The 17,770-nt window shown below is 43.9% G+C and overlaps 1 protein-coding gene across 2 annotated transcripts in view; it reads left to right on the forward strand.

The window, feature by feature from the left end:
• Positions 1-17,770, forward strand: part of PRKCA (protein kinase C alpha) — a 315,357-nt gene that overhangs the window by 274,585 nt on the left and 23,002 nt on the right. For both annotated transcript variants that reach the window (XM_074971004.1, XM_074971005.1), the window contains exons 11-13: positions 3,513-3,604; positions 5,177-5,239; positions 6,696-6,834. In XM_074971004.1, the coding sequence (XP_074827105.1) occupies positions 3,513-3,604; positions 5,177-5,239; positions 6,696-6,834 (294 nt within the window). The remainder of the gene's footprint in view (positions 1-3,512; positions 3,605-5,176; positions 5,240-6,695; positions 6,835-17,770) is intronic.

The following is a 17,770-nucleotide window of genomic DNA, read 5'->3' on the forward strand; positions in this document are numbered from 1 at the left end:
TCTAATAAGAATATAACAGTAGGGATCTATTATCGACCACCTGACCAGGACAGTGATAGTGACAATGAAATGCTAAGGGAGATTAGAGAGGATCTCAAAATAAAAAACTCAATAATATTGGGGGATTTCAATTATCCCCATATTGACTGGGTACGTGTCATCTCAGGATGAAATGCAGAGACAAAATTTCTCCATACTTTAAACGACTGCTTCTGTACCAGCTGCTCCAAGGAACCCACAAGGGGAGAGGCAACTCTCGATCTAGTCCTGAGTAGAGCGCATGATCTGGTCCAAGAGATAACTATAACAGGACCACGTGGAAATAGTGACCATAATATAATAACGTTTAACATTCCTGTGGTGGGAAGAACACCTCAGCAGCCCAACACTGTGACATTTAATTTCAGAAAGGGGAACTATGCAAAAATGAGGAGGTTAGTTAAACAGAAATTAAAAGGTACAGTGACTAGAGTGAAATCCCTGCAAGCTGCATGGACACTTTTCAAAGACACCATAATAGAGGCTCAATTTAAATATATACCCCAAATTAAAAAACACAGTAAAAGAACTAAAAAAGAGCCACCGTGGCTTAACAACTGTGTAAAAGAAGCAGTGAGAGATAAAAAGGCATCTTTTAAAAAATAGAAGTCAAATCCTAGTGAGGTAAATAGAAAGGAGCATAAACACTGCCAAATTAAATGTAAAAATGTAATAAGAAAAGCCAAAAAGGAGTTTGAAGAACAGCTAGCCAAAAACTCAAAAGGTAATAACAAAATGTTTTTTAAGTACATCAGAAGCAGGAAGCCTGCTACATACCAGTGGGGCCCCTGGACGATCGAGATACAAAAGGAGCACTTAAAGACAATAAAGTCATCACAGAAAAACTAAATGAATTCTTTGCTTCAGTCTTCACGGCTGAAGATGTTAGGGAGATTCCCAAACCTGAGCCATCTTTTGTCGGTAACAAATCTGAGGAATTGTCACAGATTGAAGTGCAACTAGAGGAGGTTTTGGAATTAATTGAGAAACTGAACAGTAACAAGTCACTGGGACCAGACGGCATTCACCCAAGAGTTCTGAAAGAACTCAAATGTGAAATTGCAGAACTATTAACTATGGTTTGTAACCTGTCCTTTAAATCTGCTACTGTACCCAATGACTGGAAGATAGCTAATGTAACACCAGTATTTAAGAAGGGCTCTAGAGGTGATCCTGGCACTTACAGACCTGTAAGTCTAATGTCAGTACCGGGCAAATTAGTTGAAACAATAGTAAAGAATAAAATTGTCAGACACGTAGAAGAACATAAATTGTTGCGCAAAAGTCAGCATGGTTTCTGTAAAGGGAGATCAGGTCTTACTAATCTATTAGAGTTCTTTGAGGGGATCAACAAACATGTGGACAAGGGGGTTCCAGTGGACATAGTGTACTTAGATTTCCACAGAGCCTTTGACAAGGTCCCTCTCACCAAAGGCTCTTATGTAAAATAAGTTGTCATGGGGGAACATCTTGGGGACATCATCCCCAAGAGGGAAGATCCTTTCATGGATTGAGAACTGATTAAAAAACAAGGAACAAAGGGTAGGAATAAATGGTAAATTTTCAGAATGGAGAGGGGTAACTAGTGGTGTTTCCCAAGGGTCAGTCCTAGGACCAATCCTATTCAACTTATTCATAAATAATCTGGAGAAAGGGGTAAACAGTGAGGTGGCAAAGTTTGCAGATGATACTAAACTGCTCAAGCTAATTAAGACGAAAGCAGACTGTAAAGAACTTCAAAAAGATCTCACAAAACTAAGTGACTGGGCAATAAAATGGCAAATGAAATTTAATGTGGATAAATGTAAAGTAATGCACATTGTATGTATAGTTGGGGTTATTTTTTCCAATATGATGGGGGCTAATTTAGCTACAGCTAATCAGGAGAAAGATCTTGGAGTCATCGTGGATAGTTCTCTGAAGACATCCATGTAGTATGCAGCGGCAGTCAAAAAAGCAAACGGGATGTTAGGAATCATTAAAAAAGGGATAGAGAATAAGACGGAGAATATCTGATTGCCCTTATATAAATCTATGGTACGCCCACATCTTGAATACTGTGTACAGATGTGGTCCCCTCATCTCAAAAAAGATATACTGGCATTAGAAAAGGTTCAGAAAAGGGCAACTAAAATGATTAGGGGTTTGGAACGGGTCCCATATGAGGAGAGATTAAACAGGCTAGGACTTTTCAGCTTGGAAAAGAGGAGGCTAAGGGGGGATATGATAGAGGTATATAAAATCATGAGTGGTGTGGAGAAAGGGAATAAGGAAAAGTTATTTACTTGTTCCCATAATATAAGAACGAGGGGCCACCAAATGAAATTAATGGGCAGCAGGTTTAAAACAAATAAAAGGAAGTTCTTCACTCAGCGCACAGTCAACCTGTGGAACTCCTTGCCTGAGGAGGTTGTGAAGGCTAGGACTATAACAGAGTTTAAAAGAGTTTAAAAGAGAACTGGATAAATTCATGGAGGTTAAGTCCATTAAGGGCTATTAGCCAAGATGGGTAAGGAATGGTGTCCCTATCCTCTGTTCGTCAGAGGGTGGAGATAGATGGCAGGAGAGAGATCACTTGATCATTACCTGTTAGGTTCACTTCATCTGAGGCACCTGGCATTGGCCACTGTTGGTAGACAGGATATTAGGCTGGATGGACCTTTGGTCTGACCTAGCATGGCCTTTATTGTGTTCTTAAGTCACTTAGGTGTTTTGAAAACATTACCCTAGATGTCTAATTTCAGACACCCAGGTTTGTACATTTTTTGGACAAAGCCATTTTAACACTGCGAGAAAATTCTCCCTCCAAAATGCCTTAAATCTGCCTTTCGCTGAAATAGGGAGTGTGGGACAAAAATGATTTGGAGTTGGCCAATTCAATATCAAGACTCATGAACCCAATTTTCTCAAATCATATTCATAGTTTTCTTGTCACCTTCTTTTAAAATCAGGTGCGCTTTCATCTTCCTTGTCTTCCTAGGGAAAATGTTACAACATAGGTTTGGAAATGCCCATTTTCACAAGGCAAGAATTTCTAACCATCTGTAGAGTTTTTTGTTGTCTTAAAAAACATGAGCTTTTGGGCTTAGCTATGTCTTCCTGCCTGTATGAACAGTACTTGTAACATTGTGGGCACTACTGTAATACGAGTAATAAGAAATAAACTTGCATCACTAAAATTGGCAAGGCTGAATGGAGTTCCAGCCTGCCACTGACCCTTGCAACATCTATAAGTCATTCTGTTTCTGTTTCCTGATCTATAAAATTGTTTTTGCCATAATGTGCAGAATATATAGACTCATTCTTATTGTTTTGTATTATAATCTTTATAGTAGTGACCTCTACTGGAGAATACATCACTGTTCATGCCTAATGAGTTTACCTTTTTAATAATATGTTCTACTGGGCAGTACGTATGCCAGTACATAGTACCTTATGCCTAATGTGTTTACCTTTTTAATACTATGTTCTAGGATCGTCTGTACTTTGTTATGGAGTATGTGAATGGTGGTGACCTCATGTATCACATTCAGCAAGTAGGAAAATTTAAGGAGCCACAGGCAGTGTGAGTGTTCGTTGATTTAAATAAAGTCATTACTAATTTTACACTGCAGCAGAGGGATCAGATGTGTCCAGTATGTACAGTATTACATAGAAATTGGGGCTGTCATATTTTTATCCAGTATAATAGAAACTTTGTGGGCCTGCTGGTCTACACACACAGCACATATTGTAGGAGATAGCTTCACCTTGGGGGGAAAAAAAATTAAAATCAATGGCGACAAGTTTTTCAACAAGTAAACAGGAGTACAATATGGCTATTAACAATTCACATTAAATGAACAACACTGTGAGAGACAAGAAACAGATTCAGCATTTACTATGTAATTAAGCTTAATTTAATGCATATCCAGTGATAGATACTGTGGTCACACTTTATATTAAGGTTCAATTTATAGATAGTTTTAAGAGTTAATACATTAATAGGTGTTTTAATAAATAGTTAATCAAATTGTTATATATTGTTATGATGTCCAACAGATCAATAGGGTTGCTAAGCATCTGTAACACCTTCTGATGTACTTTCCTTTAAAATGTACTACTCAAGTTTGTAAAATGCTTTTAATGTCTATTAATCATTTATTAGCATTTTATAAACAGTTTATCCATTAAACCTTAATGTAAAGTGTGACCTGTTCTGTTTTTAAAAATGCAGAAAAATAGATGTTAAGTTGAAACTTGCTCAGTATGATTAAAATCATCAAGTAAGAGTCATTTTAAAAAAAACCTTAATTTTAAATATTTGACACATAAAAGACAAAAATGTAAGCATGACCTGACTAAGTACTAAATAAAAACCAGAGTCATCTCAGGGGTCAGATCCTCAGCTGGTGTAAATGTACATAGCGCCACCGATTTCCAGCCGGTATATACTGCCATAGCTCCTGACGTCTGTGGAGCTATGACATTGTACACCATCTGATGGCCTGCCCCATCAAAGAGACTAAAAACAATTCTGAACCAGCATTTTAAGAGCTATGTTGCCTGCTCCTTTTTATTAAATGTAATAATCAATCTTGTTTTTTACTGGCCTTCTTGCATGTAATTGGCACATCTCTGCAGTAACTCTGACTTCAAAAGCTCATCATTATTGTATATACTTAAACTACTTTTGGCAATGATATTGTATAGGGCAGGCAGCTCAATTAGCTTGAGGTAATTCATGCATTAACATTTGTATAAAGGAATAATATTTTTATCAATTATTTTAATGATGTGTGAATCTCAATGTAAATAAATCAGCATTATGAGTCATAAATAATCTGATATGATCAGGCATTGAGAGGAATGACCTATCCAGTCAGATTACTTACCACATAACTGCCATGTAATAAGTGCACTGTTCTTCTTAATTTAGGAAGAAATGCCCAATTGTTTTACCCTGTCTTGTCAAAATATTATCAAACACTTCATGAATTACTTTGAAAATCAAGTTGATGCAGGATATTATCTTTACTGCTTTATATATACATGAATGCAATAGCTTCTCCTATTCCTTTGCTTTAATTCTTTGGTGTGGTGAGTTTCAAATACATTTCTGCAGAGGAAAATTATACGCGGAATTATGTTCTTACAGGTTTTATGCAGCTGAGATTTCAATTGGGCTATTCTTTCTCCATAAAAGAGGAATTGTTTATAGGTGAGTACTAACTGACACAAGTAATTCCTATTAAAACCCTGGAGAGACTAATGTGTTTGGCTATTTACAGTCTTTTAAAAGATGTTTTTATAAAAAGTAGTCAATTTGGTGTTAATAACTAAACTTCATTGTTTTGTCGATGGTGTTCCTTTAACTAAGGGTGACTGCGTATCTTAGCTATGTTGACATCTGCACTCTGCAGCATTCAATTGAAAACACTTGAGTTCAAAACATTTGTTATATCTTATTGCATTGCATACATTCATGTGTCCTAAAGAATGTGTTTATGTAAAGGGGTGTGTGTGTGTGGGGGTGTGTGTGTGTGTGTGTGAGAGAGAGAGAGAGAGAGAGTGTGTGTGTGTGTGCGCGTGCGCGCGTGTGCCTGTATTTGTTATATATTGTCTACAACATCAGTGTAGTTGAGTTATAATGCTCTAGGTGTACCTTGTATGACCCTATAATAATTCAGTACCCACACATTTCTGCAGAAATAAAATGTTGAACATAAGAACACTGCCAATTAGGAATTTAGCATTGTTAGCCTGCCATATATTTTATGAATGAAGATTTTAATATGCAAAGACAAATGTAAAAGACAGCAGAATCAAGAAGGGCATAGTACTTCAATGCATATTGGGATCCTGTGAATAGTAGAGATTGAAAGCTTTGACTCAAGGGCATCAGACAATATTGGTCAGACAGCAAAGCAAAAAACATTGGCCTAATGAGCAATTGTACCTTCTGATTTTAATTTGAGGAACAATTCAGTTTTCATTTTGCTGAATGCTGACCTTTAATTAAGTGATTACTTGTTCATTACTAGTTTAGAAGCTTGACTTAGAGTAGTGATCCTCAAACTTTTTCATAGTGTAGCCAACTCCTTAATAGAGAGTATCCCATGCACATCTCTCCTCCCATTTGTGGTCACATAACATTCCTTTGACACCACAGCATTTATGTCTTGTTGTTAATCTGTAATGAGACTTTTTGGCCTTGTGAAAAAACTTCATCTTCCTATCCATTTTTACACTACTCCTGGCAAGCCCCCCTTGGCCTCTCCTCCTGTTCTTCCCCGAGACATACTGCTTGGCTGTATTGTTTCATTGCTGAAGTATCATCTTCCACCCAAAGTGCTTCACGAACTGTATACTACATGATGAAATGCAGCCACTTCTGTGGAGCAGCATACTCAAGGGGGATGATATGGCTGATGAACTCTTGAACAAACCCCTACATTTATGAAAGATGCCATGGGATCTTTAATATCCACACAGAAGACACAGAAAATACTCCCTGTTTTTAAGGCATCATCTGAAAGATTCCCCTCTGTCCACTGTGTGTGTGTCTATATATACATAAAAAACATAGTATTCAGTAATGCAACTGATGTAAGATGACATTTTTGGTGGCGTAGTTGGTATAACTATTAATATTAAATGACTGTGATTCTTCATAGAGATCTGAAGTTAGATAATGTGATGTTGGATTCAGAAGGACACATAAAGATTGCAGATTTTGGGATGTGCAAAGAACATATGGCAGATGGCGTAACAACTAGGACATTCTGCGGCACTCCAGACTACATTGCACCAGAGGTAAACATTTAACATTGGAAGTAGCATACGACTTTGTGAACATTTCACCCAGTGAATATATGACAGTACAAAACGGCTGTTTTATGCCTAGGAGTGTCCTTGCTTCTGCGGGAAGATGTGATACTTTTGTGAATGAATAAAAAAGACCCTTAATAAGATTTTATTTAGGGAATATCTACCTCATGAGAAACCTGAAGCATGGTTTGTTTATCAGATTGAAATTCAAATTTGTGCTCATAATAACAAACTGCTAAGCAAGCCATAATACCAGCTTGAACTGTCAATCCAGTTTCATTAAAGTTGTAGCATGCATGCATATAAAAAGCCTTGTGCATTTAATTTTAAAGTCCTACAATGCTGACAGATGTTAATGAGGTTGTTATTGGGAGCAAACGTAGCTTCATTAACGCATCTCACCATGGGTTCTCACAGTTGCTATAAAATATATTAACAAGCATTTGCACTATTTTCAGGAACTCACGAGTCTCTTGATTTTCAACAAGAGATTAATGAATTCCTGCAGTGGTTCACCAATTTTCCTGCAGAGCTTCTGCACTGTATTCTGGATAATGTCTGTCTTATCACCTGGTACAAAATTGGGCAACCACCTTGGGATTTGAGAAAGCTCCTCCTATTAAACTGCAAATTCAGAACTCTGATGCAGTTGATGTAACAAATCTAAAGTTTTCCCCCAAATTTCCCATTACTATTGTCAGGGTTACCCAAAAATAACATCTGTCTGACTTATTCAATGCAAATTGTTGTCAGATGTTTATAGTCAGGGTTTATAATGAGAAAAGTTTACTTTACCCATATCCACCCAAAAATCTTAGTTAAGTTATTACAGGCAGGGTAGCTCAAGTGCATCAACACAATTACTAAAAAATCAAGTTTCAGAGTAGCAGCCGTGTTAGTCTGTATTCGCAAAAAGAAAAGGAGTACTTGTGGCACCTTAGAGACTAACAAATGTATTGGAGCATAAGCTTTCGTGAGCTACAGTTCACTTCATCGGATGCATTCAGTGGAAAGTACAGTGAGGATATTTTATATACAATCTCCTCACTGTACTTTCCACTTTATGCATCCGATGAGGTGAGCTGTAGCTCACGAAAGCTTATGCTCCAATAAATTTGTTAGTCTCTAAGGTGCCAGAAGTACTCCTTTTCTTTTAAAACATCAAGGAAATTTCTGGCAATATGAACATCCAGAACTACAATTTATAAGTCTTATCAATTAAACATTCTAATACCCACATATACTCAGACTGCTCGGCTCAAAAACATTACCTTCTCACCTTGAGCATGCAGCTACTCGGCATAGTCACAACCAAGTACTGAAACCCCAGCCTTAATTCCAGCCTGTGCAAAATGAAGATGTGATATCAGATGGGAGAGAGAGAGAGAGTTGTACATTCAATAGTTAACTTAGGTATAAGACCAAATGAGAAATAAGGGACTGTAGTCATTAAGTGATTTGAAGATCTAAGTATTAGGATCTGCTGTTTATGTGTATTGAGCATGGACCCTAAATTCAAGAGCACTGATTTAAATCCCGTTTTGCCTGCAAATCTCAACACAACCATAACTCTGGAGCCACAATCCACATCTCCATAATTAGATCTATGGTTCTGTGTAAAGGCATTTTTTCATGTAAAGGAATTTCTTCCTGATCCAGAAGGCAGCCTATTTTACTGAACACTAGTTAAAATGCATCTCTGATTGGAGCATTTCCAGCTATAATTTAATATTTGTTAAAGCACAGACGATTTATATGTGGGGAAAAATATTAATTAATGTATAATGTGAATTTTGTCACTTTACTGAAATTGGAAGCGAGACATGTTTTTTTCTTCTCATAGTTAATAGTCTGTACCTGTGTGAAATGTTAACAGACTTTGTGTTTTCATGAATTGCTGTTACTTGCAGCAGGAGATCAGAATAACCCAGGTCAGCATTTCACCTTTTCCCATCAAAATGCAAATGAAGCCAATATAGCAAAGTACACAAAGAAGATAGTGCCATATCTATGGGGATAGTCTTGTGCCAGCTATAGCCAGAGAAAACATGGTCTGTTGAATGGTGTAGTTGAAATGGTGCATTTTCACTTTAATTCATATGAAAAAATTATCCTTTTACCACAACATTCTGTAACTGGAGGAAAATAGCATTTGTTTATATTCGATTTCAGAGCGTGCGTGTGTCTTTCAGCCAACTGGTTTTCCTTCGTTTCTGAGGACACAACACTAGAGGAAGAATTGTTATCTAAAACTATGCGATGAGCCTCAAAGCAAGGCCGTGATATTGGTGCACCAGCGGCCTAACCGGGTCAAGTTTTTTATAGGCATCACAGCAGAGAAGAGTTTTATGGAGGGATTTGAAGATGCATAATGAGTTAAACTGTAAGGTCTTTGGGGGCTGGGACTGTCTTTTTCTATATTTGTAGAGTGCCTTGAATAACGGGGTCCTTGTCTATAACTAAGACTATGTCTACGCTACAGTGGTAAGTCGGCCTATGCTACGCAACTCCAGCTACGTGAACAAAGTAACTGGAGTCGACGTACCTTAGGTCAAGTTACCGCGGGAGTCTACGCCGCGGTAAGTTGACAGGAGAGGGTAGAGTACAGCAGTTGACTAGAGAGCGATCTGCAGTTGATTTGGCAGGTCTTTACTAGACCCGCTAAATCAACCACCGGTGGATCGATCTCAGAGCGTTGATCCCGGCTATAGTTTAGACCAGTGGTAAGCTACCTTGGCACTAGGGAAATACAAATAATGCATAAGAATACCAAGGCACATACTATCTCATTCCCTTTTGCTGGCAAAGGAATTTCAGCATGTTTGTTCTAAGGCCTCCCCGTGGGCTAGATTTTACAGTAGATTATAACTTAAATGTATTAGATACATCCAAAGTGTCTTTATATATTCAGCAATAGAACCTAATTGAATTCAAAGCAAAATTATAAATATGAAGATGAATTCTCATCGGAGGTTTTTGATTTTAAGTCTTCCCATTTCCAGTCAGCCTAAGAGGGAAACAGTGGTTTCACCAGAGGAGGGGACCAATTATCCAACCATCCTGGGAGTGGCTTCTGTGAAAAGTTTCTAGAAGGATGAGATGCAAATCACCATCACCACTCTTCTCACTCTCTCCTCCCTCCACCTCCTCCCTCATTTAGCAACATGGAAAGGGCATGGTACTCATGATCCCCTGATACCTATTCATGACCCCACTCTTTTTGTGGGAGGTGAGGGTCATGATTCCCAGGTCGACAATGAATGCGGTACTGTAAAATAATGGGTTTCCTTTATTTGTCTTAGGAAATTTTGCATAATATTTTTAGCTCATGCATAGTGCACATTGGACAAAGGGGGTATTTTTACACATACAAGTTCAAGATTTGAGAACTGTGCAAAGGTTAAAATAATTGTATGCTTGGTGCAACCAATTCTGTCAGGCAGGAGTAAACTGATTATCCTGTATGGAATTTTCATTATTGGGCTGAGCTGAAATATAAATATTTATGGCTGTATTGGTCTAATAACCTTGAAATTGATTAATGGTGCAGTATCTCCTTGGCTGGTCACCAGAGACTGAGGGAGATACATGTCAAAACCAGTATTAATAAAAAAGGGATTCTAATAGCTTGTACCACAAACTTCTCTCTTGGGCACAAAACAAAATCCCAAGAGTTAGAATCCTTGCAGTGACTGAAAGGTTGATTCTGAGAGAACCCCAAAACAATGTTTTTTTTAATGTTAAAAAAACAACAACTTGTTCGTGCCAGGAGTATAGCAGGTTGATAACTATTTTGAGTGCTGGAAAAGTGGGCTTTGATTGTTGCTTGTGGCAGGGATACATATTCCTTTTAAAAGCTGAATTTATTATTATAGCAGTAATAGTCATTTTATTGGATCATTTGTATTTATATTTCACTTTGTACCCGAAAGGATCCCAGAATTCACACACTGTATAGGGATCTTTTCACCTACCACTGAAAAGCAGCCACTTCTGAGACTGAATGTGACAATGGACTCACAGTACACAAACCATTTTAATGACAAGAATTTAGTGAAGGAAGGAATTACTTGAAATAGTGAACTAATTAATTTTAAGTGTTCTTGATTCTACAGTGAAGCAGGAAACTAGCCCATGCACAAAATAGCAGCATTTCAGTACTACCCTGTGCCATTTGCAGTTTACAGCAGTCCATTCACACTGACCAGATTACATCCAGTGATGAAGAGTTTCAGCCCTTTAGAGGAAATATGCTTTCCTTTAGGACTTTTCTCTCTCAAGGGTAAGGACCTGTCCTTTTATTGTGTGTGTGCACAGTGTCCAGGACAATGGGGTACAATTACTAATTGGGTTCTTCAGGGCACCACCACACCCAAATAATAATGATGAGTTCTGTCTACGCTCTCAGCTTTTTATAAAATCCTATTAGATTGGCAAATACGTTAGTGTTATTAATTATCAGAGTTACAATAAAGGGTGATGGGGAAACAATGGGTAGGAACCTACCGCTCTCCCAACCCTCCCTCCCCCATTGAGAAAGTGTTTTGAATTTGCTTCTCTTTCTCTCTCTCCAAACTCCATGAGCCACATCTTGGTGAGGAAACAGATTGGCAAGATTTGTTTACTGTTGGATTCAACAGATTAGTCTCCATCTGTGAACATGAGGTCAGAGCTTGCCAAATTTCTGTTTTATCCTTTATTAAGAATTACCACTTTCTGCCGGGCTGCCTCATTACTCAGGGAGAAATTGACACCTGCCACATTTAGTAGCTTTTGCTGTTTTAAAAATATATATATTTTTCTCTTGAAGTGAGTATCGACAGTTTGACTTTTATATGACTGGAAAGCCAAAAAACTGAGAATCTTCCCTACATATTTTGCACAACCTGAACCAAAATAACTGCACTCCTTCCGTGCCCCCACTAAATTATTGCCCTTCTTTCAAGTCCAGATTTTTTCCCATTACATTCCCAATTAATGCTTTGAATAGCTCCAATTTATGTGTGAACCAAGCTGCCAGTTTCACTGTGAGTGATGGACAGGTTAATAAATTAACATGGCAGGTTACTCTTTTGCATTTCAATTCTACCATATCTATAAACCCATATTAGAATTTAGCTAGTAATTCACATGGGACATACTTAATTAGGGTTGTTTTGTTGTTGTTTTATAATCTTTTGAGGGGTCCAGAATGTGCAACAAATGCATCATTCAACCTGTTCTACGTCATCATGGCATCACCTAGGTTTATTTCCCCAATTTGAGAGGAAAACATCGTCACCCTTTTATTTTCACTGTACCAGTAATTCCTGGTGGCTTTGAGCTGTGGTATATACTAGAAAATTCCACATGTTCAAGAATTGAGTTCTAATATTAAACGTGAAACCATATTTCTCAGGATGAAACCAGTTGGGACACCACATTCCAAGGTTCAATGAGAGAGTTTAATAAGCACGTTGAGTGGGATTTTCAAAGAGCAACTAAGTCCCTTTCAATGGAATTTGTTTTCCTTAGGTGCCTTTATAAATCCTACCCTTTGATCCTACCTGCGTCTTATTGACTCTTTCAGCATTCCTGGAGTGAGGAGATCCTACATAGTTTCTTCAGTGTCTGAGACACAAATTTACTGACGTGCAATATCTAATTGGTATTCCTGCTCCTCTGATAAGACCAGCACAAAAACAGTTTGAGTTCTCTTATGAGTCTCTTACAGTATTTTATGGTAATGAGGGACTATGATATTTCACATTGATTGTGTCTGACTTTCTTTGAGACTCTCCTGTTCTAAAGCTAGATTTGTTTTTGGGAGATCACATTCAAGGATGAGGACACTTAGGTATCCAGTGCCCGGGGTAAATGAATAGTCAGCATCAGCAGACAAGTGTTTCTTGACCTTTTCTATACCACGACCCCATGTTAAAATAGCAAAAATGTTCTGTTCTTTCCCACCCCAGGCCATCTGGCCATGGAGAAAGGGAAGTTTGTTACTTCCGCGGACCTATTTGGTACCCCCAGGTAGAGAACCCATTGGATAGACATTTTAGAAGGATTTTGCCACCTCTATTACATGGATCTAATATTTTGTCTCTAATTTTCTCTAATTTCAGTTTACAAAATATCTCTAATTAGGCTTCTTGCAAGGAAACATACTAATTGTAAAAAATATTCTGTCTTTGCATTTTAATGACCTTTTAAAAATACAGCCATTACTCCGTGGATGAAAACACTCTCTGATAGGGTTGGGATTTTTCCAGTTGTCACGGAGTGTGGGGGAGTCCAGGCCCTGCACCCCTCTTCCTGGGATTCACTGAGACTCTCAGCCAGCCAGTAAAACCGAAGGTTTATTGGACAACAGGAACACAGTCCAAAACAGAGCTTGTGGGTACACCCAGGACCCCTCAGTGAAGTCCTTCTGGGGGAGCAGGGAGCTTAGACCCCAGCCCTGGGGTTCCCTGTGTTCCTCCACCCAGCCCCAAACTGAAAACTAAACCCACCGAGCAGGTTCCCTGCTGCAGCCTCCATCCACATTCCTGGGCAGAGGTGTCACCTCCCCCTCCCCCTCCTGGCTCAGGTGACAGGCTCTCAGGTCTCCCATCCCCAGGGCACATTCCCAGGTCAACACTCCCCCCTCCCTGCTGCGTCACATCGTCACATCTCTCCCCCCTTCGAGACTGAACTGAGCGGGGTCACTGTGACCAGTGACCTGGGGAAGTTCGGGGCCCCCTCTCCGGGACAGCGCATCCGCTATCAGGTTGGCACTTCCCTTCACGTGGACCACGTCCATGTCGTAATCCTGCAGGAGCAGGCTCCACCTCAGGAGCTTGGCGTTGGCTCCTTTCATCTGGTGCAGCCAGGTCAGGGGAGAGTGGTCGGTGTAGACGGTGAAGTGTCGCCCGAAGAGATAGGGCTCTAGTTTCTTGAGGGCCCACACCATGGCCAGGCACTCCTTCTCGATGGCCGCGTAGTGTTGCTCCCGGGGTAGCAACTTCTTGCTCAGGTACACGATGGGGTGTCTCTCCCCCTTTTCATCCTCCTGCATTAACACCGCCCCCAGTCCCGTGTCGGAGGCGTCGGTGAACACCACAAAGGGCTTGTCAAAGTCTGGGTTTGCTAGAACTGGGCCACTGACCAGAGCCTCCTTCAGCGCCCGGAAAGCCTCCTGGCACTGCTCGGTCCAAACCACCTTGTCTGGCTTCCCCTTCTTGCATAGCTCAGTGATGGGGGTGGCTATGGCGCTAAAGTGGGGCACAAATCTTCGGTAGTATCCTGCCATCCCAATAAAGGCTTGGACCTGCTTTTTGGTGTGGGGAGCGGGCCAGTCTCTGATCACCTCCACCTTGGCCGGTTCCAGCTTTAGGCGGCCGCTCCCCACCCGATGGCCCAGGTAAGATACTTCAGCCATCCCCACCTTGCACTTCTCCGCTTTGACAGTCAGCCCAGCCCCCTGGAGTCGGTCCAGCACTTGTCTAACCTGGGACACGTGGTCCTCCCAGGTCTGGCTAAAGACACAGATGTCGTCAATATACGCCACGGCAAAACTCTCCATCCCCCTCAGGAGCTGGTCCACCAGGCGCTGGAAGGTGGCCGGCGCTCCCTTGAGGCCGAAAGGCAGGGTCAGAAACTCATAGAGCCCCAGAGGGGTGATAAAGGCCGATTTCAGCCGGGCATCTGCATCCAGCGGCACTTGCCAGTAGCCCTTTGTAAGGTCCATGGTGGTAAGGTACCGAGCTCCTCCCAGCTTGTCTAGGAGCTCGTCCGGCCTGGGCATGGGGTAGGCATCCGATACAGTGATGGCATTGAGCTTCCGATAGTCCACACAGAACCGGACTGACCCATCCTTTTTGGGGACCAGCACCACCGGCGAGGCCCAAGGGCTGGCCGATGGCTGGATCACTCCCAAAGCCAGCATGTCCCGGACCTCTCTTTCCAGGTCCTGAGCAGTTTTCCCTGTGACTCGGAAGGGGGAGCATCTTATCGGCGGGTGCGACCCTGTCTGCACCCGGTGGACAGTCAGATTAGTGCGTCCAGGCTGGTTGGAAAACAGCTGTCGGTACGGATGCAGCACCCCCCTGACCTCAGCTTGCTGGGCAGGGGTGAGCTGATCCGAGAGGGGGATTGTTTCCAGGGGGGAACCAGCTCTGGTCCCAGGGAATAGATCTACTAAAGGGTCATCTCCCTGCTCCTCCCACTGACCACACACAGCTAACACCACATTCCCCCTGGCATAATATGGCTTCATCATATTCACATGGTACACCCGGCGGTGGTGGGCCCGGTTCGACAGCTCCACCACATAGTTTACCTCATTGAGCTGCTTGACGACCTTGAACGGGCCCTCCCAGGCGGCCTGTAGTTTGTTCTTTCTCACGGGGATGAGAACCATCACCTGATCCCCGGTGGCGTAGGCCCGGGCCCGCGCCGTGCGGTCATACCAGACCTTCTGCTTCCTCTGGGCTCTGGCCAGATTCTCCCTGGCCAGGCCCATGAGTTCAGCCAGTCTCTCTCGGAAGGTCAGGACATACTCCACCACTGACTCTCCATCGGGAGTGGCCTTCCCCTCCCACTCGTCTCTCATCAGGTCCAGGGGGCCCCTCACCCTCCTTCCATATAACAGTTCGAAAGGCGAAAATCCGGTAGACTCCTGGGGCACCTCCCTGTACGCGAACAGCAGGTGAGGTAAGTACTTGTCCCAATCCTGCGGGTGCTGGTTCATAAAGGTTTTCAGCATCATCTTTAGCGTCCCGTTAAACCTCTCCACCAGCCCATTGGACTGGGGGTGATACGCTGAGGCCCAGTCATGCCGGACCCCACATTTCTCCCACAAGCACCGGAGCAGGGCCGACATGAAGTTGGAGCCTTGGTCTGTCAAGACTTCCCTGGGGAACCCCACTCGGCTGAAAATGGTCAGGAGCGCATCTGCCACGGTGTCTGCTTCAATGGAAGCTAAGGGCACTGCCTCGGGGTAGCGGGTGGCGAAATCTACCACCACCAGAATGTATTTCTTCCCCGACCGGGTCGTCTTGCTGAGAGGCCCCACGATGTCCATGGCCACCTTCTGGAAAGGCTCCTCTATGATGGGCAAAGGTCTCAACGCCGCTTTCCCCTTGTCCCGGGCCTTCCCCACCCTCTGACAGGGGTCACAGGATCGGCAATACTGCCGGACGGTGGTAAAGACCCCGGGCCAGTAAAAGTTCTGTAGCAACCTCTGCCGGGTGCGCCGGATTCCCTGGTGCCCTGCGAGGGGGATGTCATGGGCCAGGGACAGGAGCTTGCGGCGGTACTTCTGGGGGACCACCAGCTGCCTCCTGACCCCACAGGACTCCCCTTCCCCTGGGGGAGCCCATTCTCGGTACAGGAACCCCTTCTCCCACAGGAACCTCTCCTGGCAGCCTCTCCTCATGGTCCGTCCCTCACTGAGGTCGGCCAGGTCCCTGAGCTTCTGCAAGGAGGGATCTTTCCTCAACTCGGCCTGGAACTCAGCGGCTGGGGAAGGGATGGGGCCCGGTTCCCCCTCTGTGGCCAGGTCTGAGGCCGCAGCCTCTCTGAGCCGTGCCCCTCGGCGCTCCCTCCCCACCCGAGTAGGGTCTCGCGCCTCCAGTGTGGTACCCTCCCCAGGGTCAGGTCGCAGTGCCCCTCGCCGGCTCTGGCTACGGGTCACAACCAGGGCGGTCTGGGGGTCGCTTGGCCAGTCCTCTAGGTCTCCCCCCATCAAAACTTCAGTGGGCAAATGGTGGTGTACCCCCACATCCTTGGGGCCCTCCTTGGTCCCCCATTTCAGGTGTACCCTTGCCACGGGCACCTTAAATGGGGTCCCGCCCACCCCCGTCAGGGTCAGGTAGGTGTTGGGCACCACCCGATCTGGGGCCACCACCTCGGGCCGGGCCAGCGTCACCTCCGCGCCCGTATCCCAGTATCCATTGACCTTCCTCCCATCCACCTCCAGGGGAACAAGGCACTCTCTCCGGAGGGACAGCCCCGCACCCACCCTGTAAACCGAGCACCCTGAGTCCAGAGCCTCCAGCCCTCGGGCGGGGCTGGCTGGGGGTACTCTTCCCTCCTGAGCAGGTGGCAAACTGGTAGCCCCCCTTTCCTGGGTCGGCTGCCCCTCGTCCAGCTGAGTCCCTACCCAGTTAACCCTGGGTAGGTTGGGTCTGCTCAGTTTGTCCCTGAGCCCGGGGCACTGGGCCCGTACGTGGCCTCTCTGGCCACAGTGATAGCAGCTCAGGTCACGTTGGTCCCCTCGAACGGGTCGGAGGGGCCCGACACCAGGCGTTCCCCTTTGGAGGGGGTTCTCCCTATTTCCCCGCTGGGAGGCCCCATGGTGACTCTCTCTCTGCATCGGGGGGGGGCCTGTTCTTTTGGGACTCCTCCCGGCTACCCCCTGACCGACTGTTCACAAACTCGTCGGCCAGCTGCCCTGCATGCTGGGGGTTCGCGAGCTTTTTGTCCACCAGCCACAGCCTCAGGTCGGAAGGGCACTGTTCATACAGGTGCTCCAGTACAAACAGGTCAAGCAGGTCCTCTTTAGTTTGGGCCCCCGCTGTCCACTTGCGGGCATATCCCTGCATCCTGTTGACCAGTTGTAGGTAGGTGACCTCAGGCGTTTTATGCTGACTCCGGAACCTTCTCCGGTACATCTCGGGGGTCAGCCCAAACTCACGGAGCAGGGCCTGTTTGAACAGTTCATAGTCCCCTGCCTCTGCCCCTGTCATCCGGCTGTAGACCTCCACGGCTTTGGGGTCCAGTAAGGGGGTGAGGAACTGGAGCCTGTCTGCAGGGTCAACCCTGTGCAGCTCGCAGGCATTCTCAAAGGCCGTCAGGAAGCTATCTATGTCCTCCCCCTCCTTCCGCTGGGCCAGGAAGCACTTATCAAAGCTCCTTGCAGTCTTGGGTCCCCCCTCACTCACCGCAGCCGGGGCCC

The sequence above is a fragment of the Natator depressus genome, chromosome 14, assembly GCF_965152275.1.
Source record: "Natator depressus isolate rNatDep1 chromosome 14, rNatDep2.hap1, whole genome shotgun sequence".
NCBI lineage: Eukaryota > Metazoa > Chordata > Testudines > Cheloniidae > Natator > Natator depressus.